We start from the raw sequence: 17614 nt of genomic DNA on the forward strand, positions 1-17614 counted from the left end.
TGACAGTGTAAACATCAGACCTTTAGGTTTGGGAATATTATTTTGTAAATATTGTAAATATTGTAATTGTGCTGTCATGCTATACATTTTTTGTTGCATATTCTCTGAAACCGTAAACTTGTGCTGCTGTCATTGTCTTTTGTAATATAGATCATTTATTTCAATGGAGAAACCTTGTAAATAAAGTACAAATGCAAAGAAGAAAGGTGTACATTGTTTCATTTCTAGTAATCGCAATTTCTTGTATAAATTCAGGTTGATATAAACTCATAGGGTGTAATCGTCTAAATCCAGTTCCTCTTTCAGCAGAACTCAGGGCACTCACATTCTCAACTGGACGGACTGTGGTGTAGTGGCATTCCTCAGGTGTCCGGTTCAAAGATTTCGTTATAACTCATGAGTCTCATTGTGAAATTAGTTTGGAAAATAAAAACAGCTTTTGGAAATAAGTAATTGGGAAAAGTGCCACTTTAAAATGAAAAAAAGCATTAGAAAATAAAACTTTGTTATGAAATTAAATATGATCACGTTATTGCGAAAAGGAGAATCATGAGGTGTCAGTTACTTAATTATTTCAAAATGAAAAGAAGTACTCAATTATTTACCAATTTATTTATTTATTTATATAGGAAGAAAACCTATTTACATTTCTCTACACTCTTCTCTTCGTGAATAGAAGATACAGGAGTCGCCCAGTGCTGCACAGGCCCAAGTCCAACTCGAATGACCGCTTGCTCACACCTGGTGCGGCATACATGGAACTACAAACCAAATGTAAGGACGATGAATTGAAGTAAACGCACTTAAGTAGGCAATATATTTATTGGCCCCGGCGAGCAATCTAGTTGAGGTAAAGTCGGAACAGATACGGGAATGTGACACAACAACAGCCAACATGAGGGGAAAACAACTGAAACACAGTAGAAAAAACATCTCAGTTTAGCAACACCGCAAAAATACCGAAATTACAGAGCTAGATTGCATTGCTCATTCTGGCTCGAGGAAGTGCTCAGCTCACATGACTGTCAGCTGATTGGTAGCCACGTGACCTCGTCGCTTGTGTGAAAACACAAAATGGCCGTTTCGTGTGTGTCAACTGCTCCTGTGGTAATGGCATTTCTTCTCTTTTTATCTGCTATACTGTCGACAGGGAGCTGCGGCGGCCAGGTGCCACTTGTACTGTGGTCCAGCGAAGGGTAAATCAATTTGTGTTGTTTGTTTGTTATTTTAAACTTACGTTAAGTTACCTAGACTAGTGGGTCAGGCGTGTAGCTTTTACTTGGCAGCTAGAAATTTAGCATAACTGGTTAGTCGGCAGAACGAAACCTTACGTTCCAACACCACATTTTTACCTTTAGAAGGAATATCACCCGCCCATTGCATCTGATAACCTGATATTCACTCTGACTCCGTGTGCCTTCAGTATGTATCTCGTGTTCTCGATTACTTTTTATTAGTTATGAAATGCGCTGCCATCTTCAGTCTAATTACATGACAATGAGATGCGACATACCAAAGCGAAACAGACACACCAGTGTTAAATGGAGAGTTACGCCTGCCATTTTATCTGCTTTTGTTACCATCGCAGCTGAATCTGATGGTTTTGGCAGAAACCGCAATGCCAAGAGGTTATGAATAGATATTGGGTATATAACCAGATTAAATTTTAGTGTAAAAAATGCCGGTGATCAATGGTGGATTAATGGTTAAGGTGGTCTACTGCTGGTCTGTTGGTTCAGCCTTAAGTTTGCTCATTTTGGTATACCATCTTTGGTATAGCTTGGAGTCGCTTAAAACCTGTAGATTCTGTGGCTGCATACGGGGAAGAATGAACAACACTGAGGGCGACCGTTTTGAGCAAGGAATTCCAGAGGGGAAGTGAGAATCTAAAATTGGCGACGCCTGACAAACCTAAGAATCACCACAGAATATGACCACAGAAGTGTTCAATCCTTCCCGGATGGATGTACATATATAAAATACCCAAGAAATGAGTGTTCTCTCGTATCCTCCTGACAGGCCTTGGATGACAAAAACATGTTGCCCTGAAAATATTTTTTAAAAATATTACTTGTCCCTTGTAGTGTTGTAAGTCGCTCTGGATAAGAGCGTCTGCTAAGAATCTATAATGTAATGTAATGTAATGTAGTGTAGGTTTCAGCATAGCATATGCCTTTGAGATTAATGCCAGAGACTCATGTCCCCTTACACGGGACAAAAATGAATTGCCGGGTGTTAGGAGTATATCTTGTTTGTAACATGACACAGCTCATAGTTCCTGAATGATCTGATCAGTTTTAAAATGCTTGTTGTGTGTGTCCTGCATGTGTGTGTCCTGTGTGTGTGTGTGTCCTGCGTGTGTGTGTGTCCTGCGTGTGTGTGTGTGTCCTGTGCGCGTGTGTGTTCTGCGTGTGTGTGTCCTGCGCGCGTGTGTCCTGCGTGTGTGTGTGTGTGTCCTGCGCATGTGTGTGTCCTGCGTGTGTGTGTGTGTCCTGCGCGTGTGTCCTGCGCGTATGTCCTGCGCGTGTGTGTGTCCTGCGTGTGTGTGTGTGTCCTGCGCATGTGTGTGTCCTGCGTGTGTGTGTGTGTCCTGCGCGTGTGTCCGTCCTGCGCGTGTGTCCTGCGCGTGTGTCCTGCGCGTGTGTGTGTCCTGCACGTGTGTGTGTCCTGCGTGTGTGTGTGTGTCCTGCGCGTGTGTCCTGCGCGTATGTCCTGCGCGTGTGTGTGTCCTGCACGTGTGTGTGTCCTGCGTGTGTGTGTGTGTCCTGCGCGTGTGTCCGTCCTGCGCGTGTGTCCTGCGCGTGTGTCCTGCGCGTATGTCCTGCGCGTGTGTCCTGCGCGTGTGTCCTGCGCGTATGTCCTGCGCGTGTGTCCTGCGTGTGTGTGTGTCCTGCGTGTGTGTGTGTGTCCTGTGCGCGTGTGTGTTCTGCGTGTGTGTGTCCTGCGCGCGTGTGTCCTGCGTGTGTGTGTGTGTGTCCTGCGCATGTGTGTGTCCTGCGTGTGTGTGTGTGTCCTGCGCGTGTGTCCGTCCTGCGCGTGTGTCCTGCGCGTGTGTCCTGCGCGTATGTCCTGCGCGTGTGTGTGTCCTGCGCGCGTGTGTGTCCTGCATGTGTGTGTGTGTCCTGCGTGTGTGTGTGTCCTGCGTGTCCAGGCATCCTGTTCCCCGGCAGACTTCGCCTCCAGCGGGACATGTCGTGTCGGCAGCGGAACTGGACTCCTACCTCAGCTCGGTCCTGGCCGCCGCACCACGGAACACGCTACTCTTCCTCCAGGACGAGGTCAGACTCCCGAACGGCCACTTCTCTCTCTCTCTCCCTCCTTTCAAAGGATTTCACGCTTCTCTGTTCCTTAATCGATGAGACCTACAACAGAAATCGGCAAACTCTGATTTGTTTTTCTGTGATTTTATTTTTTTTAGTTGAGCGTGGATGACTTCACCGTTTTCGGAGGTGTTTTTGGGAACAAGGAGGACAGCGTGTTCCCTCACCTGGAGGTAACACCCCCCCCCCCCCCCCCCCCACACACACCCATAATTTGACTCATAATTTGAAGTCAGCTGTGGTTCTTATGGATCCCAATCAAACAGCCCAACCACCCCCTTTCACACACTCATTATGGGCAGGCCTGTCTTCTATGAAGCATCTCATCATCATCGTTCCCAATAATCTTGCTAAAAGTGGATTTGAAACAAAAAAAATCCTGCGTCACGGTAACTTGTGAGGTAACTATAAAGATTCTCACGCTTTTCTCAGTGTGGAGTAAAACAGATTCCAACTTGTACATCTCGGTTCATTTTTATAACTAATGAAGTGATGCAAAAACACGGCAATGATACAATTTTCCGTGCTCTTCTCAAATCATTAGAGAGTAGCCATGTTCAACAGTTGCAGTAGAATTCACAATGCTGTGCTTGTCTATGTTGCAATATCTGGGTTTGTCTGTAGCTACCGGGTGGACAGGCTCATCCCTTAATTTTCAAACGTTATGTGCAAATGAGCTGAACATGGTGATTGAGTGTCCTTGGTTGTCAACTTTACCACTTTGTGTGTGTGTGTGTGTGTGCGCGCGCGCGCGCGTATGAGTGTGTGTTTGGTGTGTGGGTGAGTGGTATGTGTGTGTGCGTGTGTAGTGTGTGTGTGTGCATGTGTTGTGTGTGCGTGTGCGTGTGTGTGCATTCCCTGGCTCTGTGCTGACTGTGTCTCTCTCCCCCAGTCTGCACTGAAGGCGTCCTCGTCCCCCCTGGTGCTGCCGGCTCTGTCCTGGGGGGGGTCCAGCGCTGTCCTGCCCCTGCTGCAGCAGCACCTCGGCACCCCCCCTCTCTACCTGGACCCCCCCAGCCTGACCCAGCTGCGCCTCAATGCCTCCGTCGCCGCCCTGTTGGTCATTCCCCTGCCCTACAAAGCTGGGTAACACACATGTTCACACATTACCATCAGTACTGCTAAATGTGGTGGTATCTCTATTATAATAGCATGATCAATTTCATTATTATTATTATTATTACTATGTGTAATCAGTGTCCATTGTGTTTCTCATGTAGGCTACTTCATAACCTATAATCTCTATATGGAATCTAATATTTTATGTGCTGTTTCTTGACCATTGTTAAGTATTATAGAAAAATAACCGTGCTTTGTGCACTGGGAGGGAGGCATTTACATTCTGTCTGGTGTGGGGAGATAAGGCAGCCCGTCGCTCTGATTGGAGCTCTGTGGTTTACAGCCTGTCGCTCTGATTGGAGCTCTGGGGTAACAGCCCGTCGCTCTGATTGGAGCTCTGGGGTAACAGCCCGTCGCTCTGATTGGAGCTCTGGGGTAACAGCCCGTCGCTCTGATTGGAGCTCTGGGGTAACAGCCCGTCGCTCTGATTGGAGCTCTGGGGTAACAGCCCGTCGCTCTGATTGGAGCTCTGGGGTAACAGCCCGTCGCTCTGATTGGAGCTCTGGGGTAACAGCCCGTCGCTTTGATTGGAGGTCTGGGGTAACAGCCCGTCGCTTTGATTGGAGCTCTGGGGTAACAGCCCGTCGCTCTGATTGGAGCTCTGTGGTTTACAGCCCGTCGCTCTGATTGGAGCTCTGTGGCTTACAGCCCGTCGCTCTGATTGGAGCTCTGGGGTTTACAGCCCGTCGCTCTGATTGGAGCTCTGGGGTAACAGTTCGTCGCTCTGATTGGAGCTCTGGGGTAGCAGCCCGTCGCTCTGATTGGAGCTCTGGGGTAGCAGCCCGTCGCTCTGATTGGAGCTCTGGGGTTTACAGCCTGTCGCTCTGATTGGAGCTCTGGGGTAACAGCCCGTCGCTCTGATTGGAGCTCTGGGGTTTACAGCCCACTCTCTGATTGGAGCTCTGCGAGTAACGTGTGGCTGTAATGGTGGGGAATAAGGATGCTTCTGTACGGCGGTGCTGTAAACTCTAAAGCGTTTTTCTCTCTTGTTCTTTCCCAGCTCTGGCCCGGAGTCTTCCAGAGACGCGCTCAGTGGAAACGGTGAGGGGAAATGCAGGGGCTGAACCCAGCTGATCTCAACTTCCTTCAGCTGCCAGTTTCACTTCCTTAAACCACAAATAAGCCAGAGACGGGAGGAGGCTTTAGCACAGGGCTATACCCCAGTCACTGGCTCTATCCTACTTCCCAAATTCACTCCAGTTTAGACATTTGCATATTCACTAGGGTTTGTAAGAAAAGAACAGGATGTGTGTACAGAGTGACTGAAGTATACAGGAAGTGACATCGAGCCTCCTCTCCTGCTCCAGATGCAGTGATTGGTCAAGTTCTGGAGATCATGAAGGCCCAGGCTGTACCATACACCGCCATCTACACGGCGTTCAAACCTTCACGGGTAAGTCATGTTTGTGTGCGTGCGTGTGCGCATGCGTGTGTGTGTTTACGTGTGTGTGTGTGCGTGCATGTAGGAGAGTGTGTGCATACATTTGTTTTTGTGTGATGTGTCGCTGTGCTTCTCCTTCTGTGTTCTGTGTAGCATTGCTTGTGTGTTCCTGTAGATCTGCAGTGTGTTCCTGTAGATCTGTAGCATTGCTTGTGTGTTCCTGTAGCTCTGCAGTATGTTCCTGTAGATCTGCAGTGTGTTCCTGTAGCTCTGCAGTATGTTTCTGTAGCTCTGTAGCATTGCTTGTGTGTTCCTGTAGCTCTACAGCAGGGGTCCTCAATCTTATCCAGAAAGGGCCGGTGTGGGTGCAGGCTTTCATTCCAACCAAGCAGTTACACACCTGATTCCACTAATCAAGGTCCTTAGCAAAGACTCTAGTGGCTGATTAGTAGAATCAGGTGTGTAACTGCTTGGTTGGAACAAAAACCTGCACCCACACCGGCCCTTTCTGGATAAGATTGAGGACCCCTGCTCTACAGTATGTTCCTGTAGATCTGCAGTGTGTTCCTGTAGCTCTGCAATGTGTTTCTGTAGCTCTGTAGCATTGCTTGTGTGTTCCTGTAGATCTGCAGTGTGTTCCTGTAGCTCTGTACCGTTGCTTGTGTGTTCCTGTAGCTCTGTAGCATTGCTTGTGTGTTCCTGTAGCTCTGCAGCATGTTCCTGTAGCTCTGTAGCGTTTGTGTATTCCTGTAGCCCTGTAGTTTTGCTTGTGTGTTCCTGTAGAGCTGAAGTGTGTTCCTGTAGCTATGCTGATCTCTCTGCTCCCTCCGCAGCAGGTGGCAGAGGACCTGTCCGAGGGCGTGCAGTCGGTTGGCCGCTCCCTGCTGCAGGCCCCCGCGGGAACTCTGGCTCCTCTACAGTACTCTGTGAATGGGACGGCCTGCATCCTGCTGTGGGCGGAGAGCCTGGAAGTCAGCGTGTTTAACAAGACGTGGCAGACCTACGATCTGGCACCAGAGACCTTCAGCACCAGCCTCAACGTCACCAACCCCAACGTCACGCTCGCCAACTCAACCTGCGGTGCCACACAGGCGGAGTCCCGGTGAGGGGGGGGGGGGGGCACAGGGAAGGACTGCGATTGGCCGAAAAATCTTGGAATGCCGTTCTGAGCGATGAAACCCTGGCAGAATATGGCTGGTCACTGTGCTAAGTTCTCCGCCTGTTTCCTCGGGCATTTACACAGTTTATCCCGTGATGCCTATTTAATGTTGCCTGCCGAATTAACCTTGTAAGACTAACCCTAATAGGCCTTAATGACTGGTGTGGTTGTGAGAAGCTCTCTGATTGGCTGTTCTGTCCTCTTGTTTTACAGGCTCGTCCTCAATTACGCGAACGTTCTGGGCTTCCGGAAATTCAGCCTGACGTGAGTACCGTGCAGATCACTAACAGCCCCCCTCCTTCGTGCGGCCATCTCCCCATACCTGCGTTTTATACCATACAGTTATGCAGCTCGCATCGAACGTTAAAATGTCTGCTTTCTCTGTGCGCGTTCCTACAAATCTGAACTGGAGAGCATGTGCACAACGCCAGATAGACGGCGTCTTCTGGGACGAGACCTTTTGCTGCCAGTTGGCTGACGATCGTATGCTGCAGCCAATTCTCTAACCCTGTGAAGGCACAGTGTGGTTCTGGCCCTTTAAATCCCAGTCTGTGTCAATGCGGTTCTGGCCCTTTAAATCCCAGTCTGTGTCAGTGTGGTTCTGGCCCTTTAAATCCCAGTCTGTGTCAGTGTGGTTCTGGCCCTTTAAATCCCAGTCTGTGTCAGTGTGGTTCTGGCCCTTTAAATCCCAGTCTGTGTCAGTGCGGTTCTGGCCCTTTAAATCCCAGTCTGTGTCAGTGCGGTTCTGGCCCTTTAAATCCCAGTCTGTGTCAGTGCTGTTCTGGCCCTTTAAATCCCAGTCTGTGTCAGGGAGGTTCTGGCCCTTTAAATCCCAGTCTGTGTCAGTGCGGTTCTGGCCCTTTAAATCCCAGTCTGTGTCAGTGCGGTTCTGGCCCTTTAAATCCCAGTCTGTGTCAGTGTGGTTCTGGCCCTTTAAATCTCAGTCTGTGTCAGGGAGGTTCTGGCCCTTTAAATCCCAGTCTGTGTCAGTGTGGTTCTGGCCCTTTAAATCCCAGTCTGTGTCAGTGCGGTTCTGGCCCTTTAAATCCCAGTCTGTGTCAGGGAGGTTCTGGCCCTTTAAATCCCAGTCTGTGTCAGTGTGGTTCTGGCCCTTTAAATCCCAGTCTGTGTCAGTGCGGTTCTGGCCCTTTAAATCTCAGTCTGTGTCAGGGAGGTTCTGGCCCTTTAAATCCCAGTCTGTGTCAGTGTGGTTCTGGCCCTTTAAATCCCAGTCTGTGTCAGTGCGGTTCTGGCCCTTTAAATCCCAGTCTGTGTCAGTGTGGTTCTGGCCCTTTAAATCCCAGTCTGTGTCAGTGCGGTTCTGGCCCTTTAAATCCCAGTCTGTGTTAGTGTGGTTCTGGCCCTTTAAATCCCAGTCTGTGTCAGTGTGGTTCTGGCCCTTTAAATCCCAGTCTGTGTCTCTGGCCGTTCTGAAAGCTCGACGCTCCCAACATCTCCGCCCGCAGTTTCACCATGAGCCGGCGCTTTTACCCGGTGTCCGCGCGCGAGTGGTTCACGCTGGACGCAGTGGAGCTGGAGTACGACGGGCAGACGGCGTTCTTCAACGGCAGCCGCGACCTCAACGCCCCCGCGGAGTACTCCTACCACTGCGCGTCCGTCACCAGCTTCAGCCATGCGCTGCTGGTGCCCTTCGACCCCACGGAGAGCGGCCAATGGCGGTTGAGTTTCACTGACTTCCAGGTACTGCCCCTTTCCTCACCCGCACCACCAGCACTGTGACTACCTCACCTGCCCCACCCACACTGTGACTACCTCACCCGCACCATTGGCACTGTGACTGCCTCACGCACACCATTAGCACTGTGACTACCTCACCTGCCCCACCATCACTGTGACTACCTCACCCGCACCATTAGCACTGTGACTACCTCACCTGCACCTCAAGCACTGTGACTACCTCACCCGCACCATTAGCACTGTGACTACCTCACCTGCACCATTAGCACTGTGACTACCTCACCTGCACCTCAAGCACTGTGACTACCTCACCTGCCCCACCAGCACTGTGACTACCTCACCTGCCCCACCCACACTGTGACTACCTCACCCGCACCATTAGCACTGTGACTACCTCACCCGCACCACCAGCAGCACTGACAACCCGACCTGTCCATTCCCAGACATTACCTCGGCATTAGCAGAGGCACTCTGGGTAACTTCATTTAAAAGCACTTACCCAGAGAAAGGCACTGGAGCGCACGGATCTTCTTTTAAATATTTATTATACAAACACGACCAACATTTCAGACTCTCACACACATTCATTCACTCACTCACTGATTCACACACACACACACACACACACATGTTAATTTCTCCCTCTCTGTCTCTCCCCCCCCCGTGCTCCCTCCCTCAGATCCAGGGCTTCAGCGTAGCGGGCCCCAGGTTCAGCTACGCCAGCGACTGCGCCAGCTTCTTCACGCCGGGCATCTGGATGGGCCTGCTCGTAACCCTGCTCATGCTGCTGATCCTGACCTACGGCCTGCACATGATCACGCAGCTCCGGACCATGGACCGCTTCGACGACCCCAAAGGGCCCGCCATCTCCGTGCCCCTGAATGAGTGACCTCCCCCACCCCCCCACATCCCCAACCCCCCCATGCTGCTCCCCCCCGCCCCCAACACTTAGCTCACTGGAACCTGCTACATTCCACCGAACTTCCCTTTCTGTGTCTCTCATTTTCAAACAGCATGTGTGTTCCATTATCCCCTTGTGTTTAAAAAAAAAAAAAAAAAAAAAAATTTATAATCATTATACAGCAACCGGTACATTCCACGCTTCTGCAAAGTTTATGGCCTTTTTTGCGAGAGGGAGTGGACTCCCAAACACTGCAGCATGGCAGATCCAAAGCTTATTGGCTCCTGAGGAAAAGCCAGAGCTGATTGGCATCTGAGGAAAAGCCAGAGTTGATTGGCTCCTGATGCAAAGGGCAGCCATTCACTCCCAGGGTGGTCGTGATGGGGGAAACGAGGCTTCACAAACATCACAACAGGTTGAGCTGACCTACATACATCATCGGCTCATTGATTTAACCAATCATAGTGCTCCACTGTCTTTTGATTGGCAGCACATAGTAGTGCCGTTCACTCTGCACTGCTGTTTTATTCCCCGCCTCTCCACAAGGGGCAGCGTTCTCTCCTACATCGCATGTCCTTCCTTACACACCTGTATTCTTTAAACCAGGGCTGCCCAACCCAGTTCCTGGAGATCTACCATCCTGTAGGTTTTCACTTCAACCCTAATATGGCACACCTGATTCTAACTAATTAGCAGCTTGACGAGATCTCTAGCTGTTGAATCGGGTGTGCTCTGCTGGGGTTGGAGTGAAAACCTACACGACAGTAGATCTCCAGGAACAGGGTTGGTTACCACTGCCTTAAACTTTACTAATGGAAAGTGTGTCTGCGTGCGCGTGCCTTTGCAAGGGTTCCCCCCCCCCCCCCAATATCGGGAAACCCAGCTGAATGCCATACGAGCTTTGACCTCCTCACCCCCCCAAGCCAAAGCAGTTTCCAAATCTGATGGGCGCGTGAGAATTGGAGCCTGTACAGTGTGCTGGTGTGAGAGCTGCGGTGCTCAGAGATCGTTCTGTATATATGAGGACAGAAGCACTCGTTTAAAATAGTATTTATTAGCCTCCTTCCTCTGGGCTGGTCTGACGCGTGCGCACGAAAAACATACGTCTCCCCAAACTCAGAATGCCATTGAATCAGGTTGTATTTTTTTGTGCGGTGTTCATAATGCCAACGACTTATGCCGGGTTTACACTGTCGTTTGAAAGATAACTGAGGAAATCTGTCTCAGTCCCAGGCGCATTAAGGTGAGCGTATTTCTCAAGGCTGTTCGTAGAGCTGCTCTCTCTCTCTTTGGGGAATCATAACCGATTCCACGTCGGCACAGTCTAGTATGTTTTACCACAGGGCCTTTAACTCCTCTCATTAATGATGGGAAAAACATGACTCTGAAGATAACTATAGATAAAAACCCTTGAGTCAAAAGTTGTAATTGCTTTTGTGTTCAAATGAAATTAAGACATTCTATCGCAGAAAAAGGAAGATTTAAATTATTGAGATTTTTAAAATGCTGTTTAAACTTGTTTTGTGTTGCTTGTGTCAAGACATGCTGGGACTGTTGATAATTGAAATAATGTTGCGAGTTAAAATAAAATATGTCCATGAAACACAAAGGTCTGAAGTGTATTTGTTCTTTTGAAACGTAAAAACATCAAGTCACGTGCAATCAGAAGTGGTATATACTGGCACATAGCAGTAAACCCATTATAAGCAGCTATAGCATATAGTATACCCCTTATATTCTCATGCAGGAGTATAGACACTCATGCGGTCAGAAAGTGTACACGTCTCCATCTGCAGCTGGATTCAATCAACATTTGTCCTTAACTTCTGATTTGGACAGTAGCTCACTTTGATAAATTAGTTTTAGCGGCTACTGAATTCGCCAAACTTGGTGAAGAAAAAAATACTGCTTTAGTGCTTTTAGTTAGTCAAAGGACAAATGTTGATTGAATCCCAGCCTAAACTCTGATTAATAAGCAGGCTTTTCTTTATTCTGTGTAGGAATGATTCCATGCCCAGCCCTATTGTAAAAAGAGTTAAAATGTGTGCTTGGTTTCCAGTGAGTCTGTTAGGCTCTGTAGAACCCGCTCCAGTCTTGTCAACATGCATATTTAATGATGTTTATTCTATGGTGGGTCCTCCTAATGTCTCGTTAGTCAGCATTGAGCTGTGCTTTTCTGTTTGTGTGCGAGTGCGCGTGATGTTTGAGTGTGTGGACATGTGATTATTAATGTGCGTCTGTGGGGGAATGTGTAAGTGTGTGTCAGAGAATGAGTGTGCGCGAGATCATGTTCGGAGTGTGTGTCAATGTGTGCACGCACGTGACCACGATTGTGTCCACCTGTGTGAGAGTGAGCGTGTGTGTGAGCATGTGTGTGTGTGTTTGTGTGAGAGTGTGTGTGTGTGTTAGCATGTGAATGTGTGTGAGCAGCTCCAGGTTCACGTCTGTGAATGGCCTGGTCCCATTGTGTGCGTGCGCGTTCAGTCCTTTCACGTTCTAGATGGAGCTCCATGCTGACTGAACACTGACACAGCAAATCATTTAAAGGGCCCACCTCCCGTCCCCTCCACTCCCACCCCCACCCCCTGGCTCTCTCTCAATACCTGTCTGTCCCCAAAATCCCCCCACAGAGGACTCCTCTCATCTGGGACATGGAGCTCCGGGCACACTGCCACTAAGGGTGAGGGACGGACTTACACTACACCTGAAGGACATCCTTCACTCCTAAAATAAGAAAAAATTAGAAATCATACTGAATTTTCCAGCCATGTTAGGCCTATAGGAACATAAATAATATGCCTCTGATGGTCTCCTGAATATGGACTGCATATTTAGCCTACTAGCCTTGCAGCGGTTCCTGCTGCCGATGGCTCTGGTGCGGCTGTCCATTTGGTGCTAAAATGGGGACTGTATCTGTAGTCGTGTTTAAGAGTACTGAACTTTCATTTTTGTTTTTTTAATTACAGTGAAATAATTCAGGGGACGGTTCTGAAGAGCAAGATGAGGCCACCTCTTCTCCTGTTCGGTCTGCTGGGACTGTGTCTGCTGGCCAGCTCCCTCTCCCTCAGAATCTGCGCCTTCAACGTCCGCAGCTTCGGAGAGGCCAAGGCCAGCAACAGGAGAGTCATGGCCCTGCTGATACAGGTAACGCAACACCACCTACATCTAACGGCAACAACCAACAAAAGCCACACAGCAATACCTGCATCTAACGGCAACAACCAACAAAAGCCACACAGCACTTCTGTCTAAAAACGTCTCCGAACTGCAGATATTCTGTTAAGATTCTTCACTTCTCTGTCGATTTAACTACATGAAATGATCAGTTTAAATGTACGTGTACATACAGTTGAAATGTGAAATTAAAACATCACACACTGATTATATTTTCTTTTATATTTATGTTTAAGATTGAGTTTACTGTTTGTGTTACTTCAGCAGTTTGTGACTGTATCTCTGTCTCTGAGTGACTGTGACTGTATCTCTGTCTCTGAGTGACTGTGACTGCATCTCTGCCTCTCTGAGTGACTGTGAATGAGTGACTGTGACTGTATCTCTGTCTCTCTGAGTGACTGTGACTGTATCTCTGTCTCTCTGAGTGACTGTAGTGACTGTGACTGTATCTCTGTCTCTGAGTGACTGTGACTGTATCTCTGTCTCTGAGTGACTGTGACTGCATCTCTGCCTCTCTGAGTGACTGTGAATGAGTGACTGTGACAGTAGCTCAGGTCTCTCTGAGTGACTGTGACTGTATCTCTGTCTTTGAGTGACTGTGACTGTATCTCTGTCTCTGAGTGACTGTGACTGCATCTCTGCCTCTCTGAGTGACTGTGAATGAGTGACTGTGACTGTATCTCTGTCTCTCTGAGTGACTGTAGTGACTGTGACTGTAGCTCTGTCTTTGAGTGACTGTGATCGTTTCTCACCTCGTCTCTGCCGTTTTCCCGTGTCAGATCATCGCTCGCTGTGACCTGTGTTTGGTTCAGGAAGTGCGAGACTCAAAGGGCACAGCCATCCCAACACTGGTGAGGGAACTGAACAGGTAAACGGGTACACAACAGGATGTGTGTCATTAGCCCCCTCTGCACTGTGGGCCAAACACAGTGCTTTAACTTAGCTCTACCGTTCCCGGGCTCTTTCCACAATGTTGGGCTAGGCTTAGACAGGGCTAATCCAGGAACTCGAGCCCTGCTACCAACCATCCACTGCATTGGGCTAGGCTTAGACAGGGCTAATCCAGGAACTCGAGCCCTCACACCAACCCTCCACTGCATTGGGCTGGGCTCAGACAGGCCTTATCCGGGAACTCGAGCCCTGCTACCAACCATCCACTGCATTGGGCTAGGCTTAGACAGGGCTAATCCAGGAACTCGAGCCCTGCTACCAACCCTCCACTGCATTGGGCTGGGCTTAGACAGGGCTAATCCAGGAACTCGAGCCCTCACACCAACCCTCCACTGCATTGGGCTGGGCTCAGACAGGCCTTATCCGGGAACTCGAGCCCTGCTACCAACCCTCCACTGCATTGGGCTGGGCTCAGACAGGCCTTATCCAGGAGCTTGAGCCCTGCTACCAGCTCTCTCAATTGGTCAGGGCTGCAGCTGTAAGCCCTAGTGCTCATGCGTCATTACACTCTGCTTCAACATTTTTTACCGCTCAAACAACCCATCAGCTGTCTTTTTAACCATTTTTTAAATCTAGCTATCTAGCTGTCTCAATACACAAAACATAACAAGGTACCTAGCTTGGTAGCCATGGCTACAGCTGGGCTACCACAGCCTGGCTGAATCCCAGTGGAAATGCTAGGAGAACTCCAGCCCTAGTGCTTTGGTTCCAGGCTTGAGTTCCTAGGCTTAGGTTCCTAGGCTTTTGGCCCATAATGTAAAGGGGGCTATTGGGGCTTAAGCCTCGGGTGATAATGCTGTTTCTTTTTTGGTTTGGGGGGCATGTAAACTTTTTGGGGGGGGATTTGCTTTTGATTTAAATCTGTTCTGAGTGTTCCTGTTCTGTTTCTCATCAACTCTTCAAATGAATCAAATGGTTGTGCAACCCCCACCTTCCCCCCTTGTCTCACTTACCAAAACGAGCCTTTGTTCTCCAATCTAATCTCAGCCTGGATAAATCGCATTCCTACTCCCATGTGGACAGCAAGAGGCTAGGGAGGAAGACCTACAAGGAGCAGTATGTCTACATATACAGGTAGCCTCCATATATTATTATTATCGCTGAAGCTAAGCAAGGATGGACTTGATTACTACTGAAATTAAGCAGGGCTGGGCTTGGTCAGTACTGAAGCTAAGGGCTGGGCTTGGTTAGTACTGAAACTAAGCAGGACCAGGCTTGGTCAGTACTGAAGCTAAGGACTGGGCTTGGTCAGTACTGAAGCTAAGCAGGACCAGGCTTGGTCAGTACTGAAGCTAAGGACTGGGCTTGGTCAGTACTGAAGCTAAGCAGGACCAGGCTTGGTTAGTACTGAAGCTAAGCAGGACCAGGCTTGGTTAGTACTGAAGCTAAGCAGGACCAGGCTTGGTTGATGTTTAAATGAGAGACCATCTCCTGGGAAAAAGAGGCTGCTGCTTGAAGTGTTGGTGGCCAGCAGGGGTCGCTCTACTCTTCAGAGCTGACAATGCCAATGTCCCTGTGCAGTGATGTTTCTACTTTCCAGTTGCTAAAGTATAATCTTTGTTTGTACTGAACTATATGTGCATTACTGTGCTCAGTGAAGCTACCTTGGGTAGTTGAATGATGCTAAACAATTATAAAGTTATTTATTTTCGCGAGAAACTATTCCAGATCCTTCTCACTGTTCCCAGAACAGACATGCTGCAGGTTCAGGAGCACTTTGAATACCAGCGGCCCGCGGAGGGCGTGGCCAATGACACGGACGTGTTTTCCCGCGAACCCTTCATCGTGCGTTTCCACTCCCCCAACACCCGTGAGTCTCACGACCCAACCGCAGTGTCTCATTCTTCTGCAGAAGTGCCCTCAATGTGCAGCACTAAACAAATTAAGCTAGTAGAGCCATCCTGCTGACGAGTGGCGTTTGGGCACGAGCACCAAACGCCAGAATCTCCTCTCACGTACGTACCAAGTGACCAACCCTGTCTCTCCTCTTCTCTGCGGCTACCTGCGACAGTGGTGAAGGATTTCGTCCTGGTGGGCCAGCACACCTGCCCCAAAAACGCCATGCGGGAGATGGACGAACTCTACACGGTGTTCCAGGCCGTCCGCAGGACCTGGAAGACCGAGGTCCAGTACAATGACTCAGATATGATCTCCCCGTCTGATCGAAGACTCCAGTCTAATGTGATTTGAAATCTCACAGTGCACTGCGTACACAGTGCAAGCTGTGAGCTGCTCTAGATGTAGGTGGAGCTTAAACCCAGCAGATAAACTGGACTCCAGTACAGAGACACATGATGATATTTGTATTGTATGCTGTTTAATCTGTATTGATATAAAATTCAACAGAATTGGAAAAAACATCTCTAATTAATGATAACCATTCCTCCTCCTTCGGTAGTTATAGTAGTTTAGTAGTAAGGGGTGGTACCTGGGTAACAGGTGAGATATTTATGTAGTAGGTGTGATACATTATCCTACATATATACGAGGTGTAGATGTAGTGGTAGTTCAGTACTAGGTGAGGTAGAGGTGGGGTTAAGCTCCATGTCAGATTCTTCCCTGCGTTTGTGGGTGTCCAGAATGTGATGTTCCTGGGGGACCTGAATGCAGCCTGTGGGTACGTTACCATCAAAGGCTGGGGTGCAGTCCGACTGAGGAGTGACCCCAAATTCCACTGGCTGATCGGGGACAAAGAAGACACCACCGTCCGTGAGAAAACACACTGCGCCTACGACAGGTAAGATACCCGCTAACCCTTTGTGTACGTGACAGGTGAGCCTCATGATAAAGCTACAGCAAATCAGCTACCCGCTAAGGCTATGTGCGTACAACAAGTAAGATACCTGATAACACTGCGTAACTTACAGGTAAGCTTCATGCTAAAGCTACATGCCTGAGGCAAAGACGCCATGGCTACAGTGCTGTAAAAATGTTTTTGCCCCCTTTCTGATTTCCTCTATTACTGCATATTTGTCGCAATAGTTTCACATCGTTACACAACCATGCAGTGTGAAATATATGCATTATCAGAGGAAATAAGGTAGGGGGAAATATTGAAGCTACATGCATGAGCCAAGCAAGCTACCTGCTGAGGCCTACGTGCCTACGACTGGTAAAGTACCTGCTAAAACTCAAGGCAAGATACCCGCTCGTGCTACACATGAAACAAGTTCTTATTGCTAATGCAATATAGCTTGTATTATTGGGAATAAATTCTACGACACGCACAGAATGTAAATATTTCTTACGCTGTTGGGACTCAGGATCGTGGTCCACGGGAAAGAGCTCCTGTCGGGGATCGTGTCGAACTCCGCCCGGCCCTTCAACTTCAAAAGAGAGTTCCAGCTCACCGAAGAGGAGGTAAAAAAACTATCTGACGTATGAGAATGGATGTATCGGGCGCTGCGTTCGCCATTTTGAACTCTGCCAAACTGTGCTCAGGCTCTGGCGGTCAGCGATCATTACCCAGTGGAAGTGGACCTGAAACCCAGCCACCGGTACCTCCTGCGCCATGAACTCTGACCCCCGGCCCAATTCCGCAGGATGGACCTCCAATCTGGACTGATGAATTTTATAAAAATTATTATTTTTAAATTCAATAAACCATGATGCACCCATTTGGCACTCTTAAAACTTAGTACTGCACTTTGACATTTGATCAGTTGGACTACCATTTTCAGTTTCTTGAATTCAAATGACACTGTACAGAGTTGAAATGTGAAACCTAAAATGCTAATCGGATCGCAAAGGCAATTGTCGTGTTGATACAAGGCAGGACTACCCGATCCTGTTTCTGGAGATCTACTGTCCTACAGGTTTCCCCTCCAACCCTAACGAAGCACATTCAACAGCTCGAGATCTCATTGAGCTGCTAATTAGTAGAATCGGGTGTGCCAAATTCGGATTGAAAT

At 48.7% G+C, this 17614-nt stretch overlaps 2 protein-coding genes across 3 annotated transcripts; both read left to right on the forward strand.

The window, feature by feature from the left end:
* The first annotated feature begins 1040 nt into the window (after positions 1-1040).
* LOC118208313 (V-type proton ATPase subunit S1-like) lies at positions 1041-11187 on the forward strand. 2 transcript variants are annotated; one of them, XM_035382869.1, is made up of 10 exons: positions 1041-1196; positions 3152-3278; positions 3419-3493; positions 4213-4406; positions 5440-5480; positions 5747-5832; positions 6654-6922; positions 7193-7243; positions 8446-8680; positions 9357-11187. In XM_035382869.1, the coding sequence occupies exons 1-10, from the start codon at positions 1075-1077 to the stop codon at positions 9564-9566; spliced, it is 1410 nt and encodes a 469-aa protein (XP_035238760.1). In that variant the 5' UTR covers positions 1041-1074; the 3' UTR covers positions 9567-11187. The 2 variants fall into 2 exon arrangements, with proteins under 2 accessions (XP_035238760.1, XP_035238761.1); XM_035382870.1 differs by having other exon boundaries at positions 6657-6922.
* Positions 11188-12145: 958 nt separating this feature from the next.
* Positions 12146-17340, forward strand: LOC118208314 (deoxyribonuclease gamma-like). Its single transcript, XM_035382871.1, has 9 exons — positions 12146-12258; positions 12545-12722; positions 13532-13620; positions 14691-14777; positions 15392-15513; positions 15715-15827; positions 16283-16440; positions 16967-17063; positions 17145-17340. The coding sequence occupies exons 2-9, from the start codon at positions 12579-12581 to the stop codon at positions 17223-17225; spliced, it is 891 nt and encodes a 296-aa protein (XP_035238762.1). The 5' UTR covers positions 12146-12258; positions 12545-12578; the 3' UTR covers positions 17226-17340.
* The last annotated feature ends 274 nt before the right edge of the window (positions 17341-17614 follow it).

This window comes from Anguilla anguilla, chromosome 11 (assembly GCF_013347855.1).
Source record: "Anguilla anguilla isolate fAngAng1 chromosome 11, fAngAng1.pri, whole genome shotgun sequence".
Lineage (NCBI taxonomy): Eukaryota > Metazoa > Chordata > Actinopteri > Anguilliformes > Anguillidae > Anguilla > Anguilla anguilla.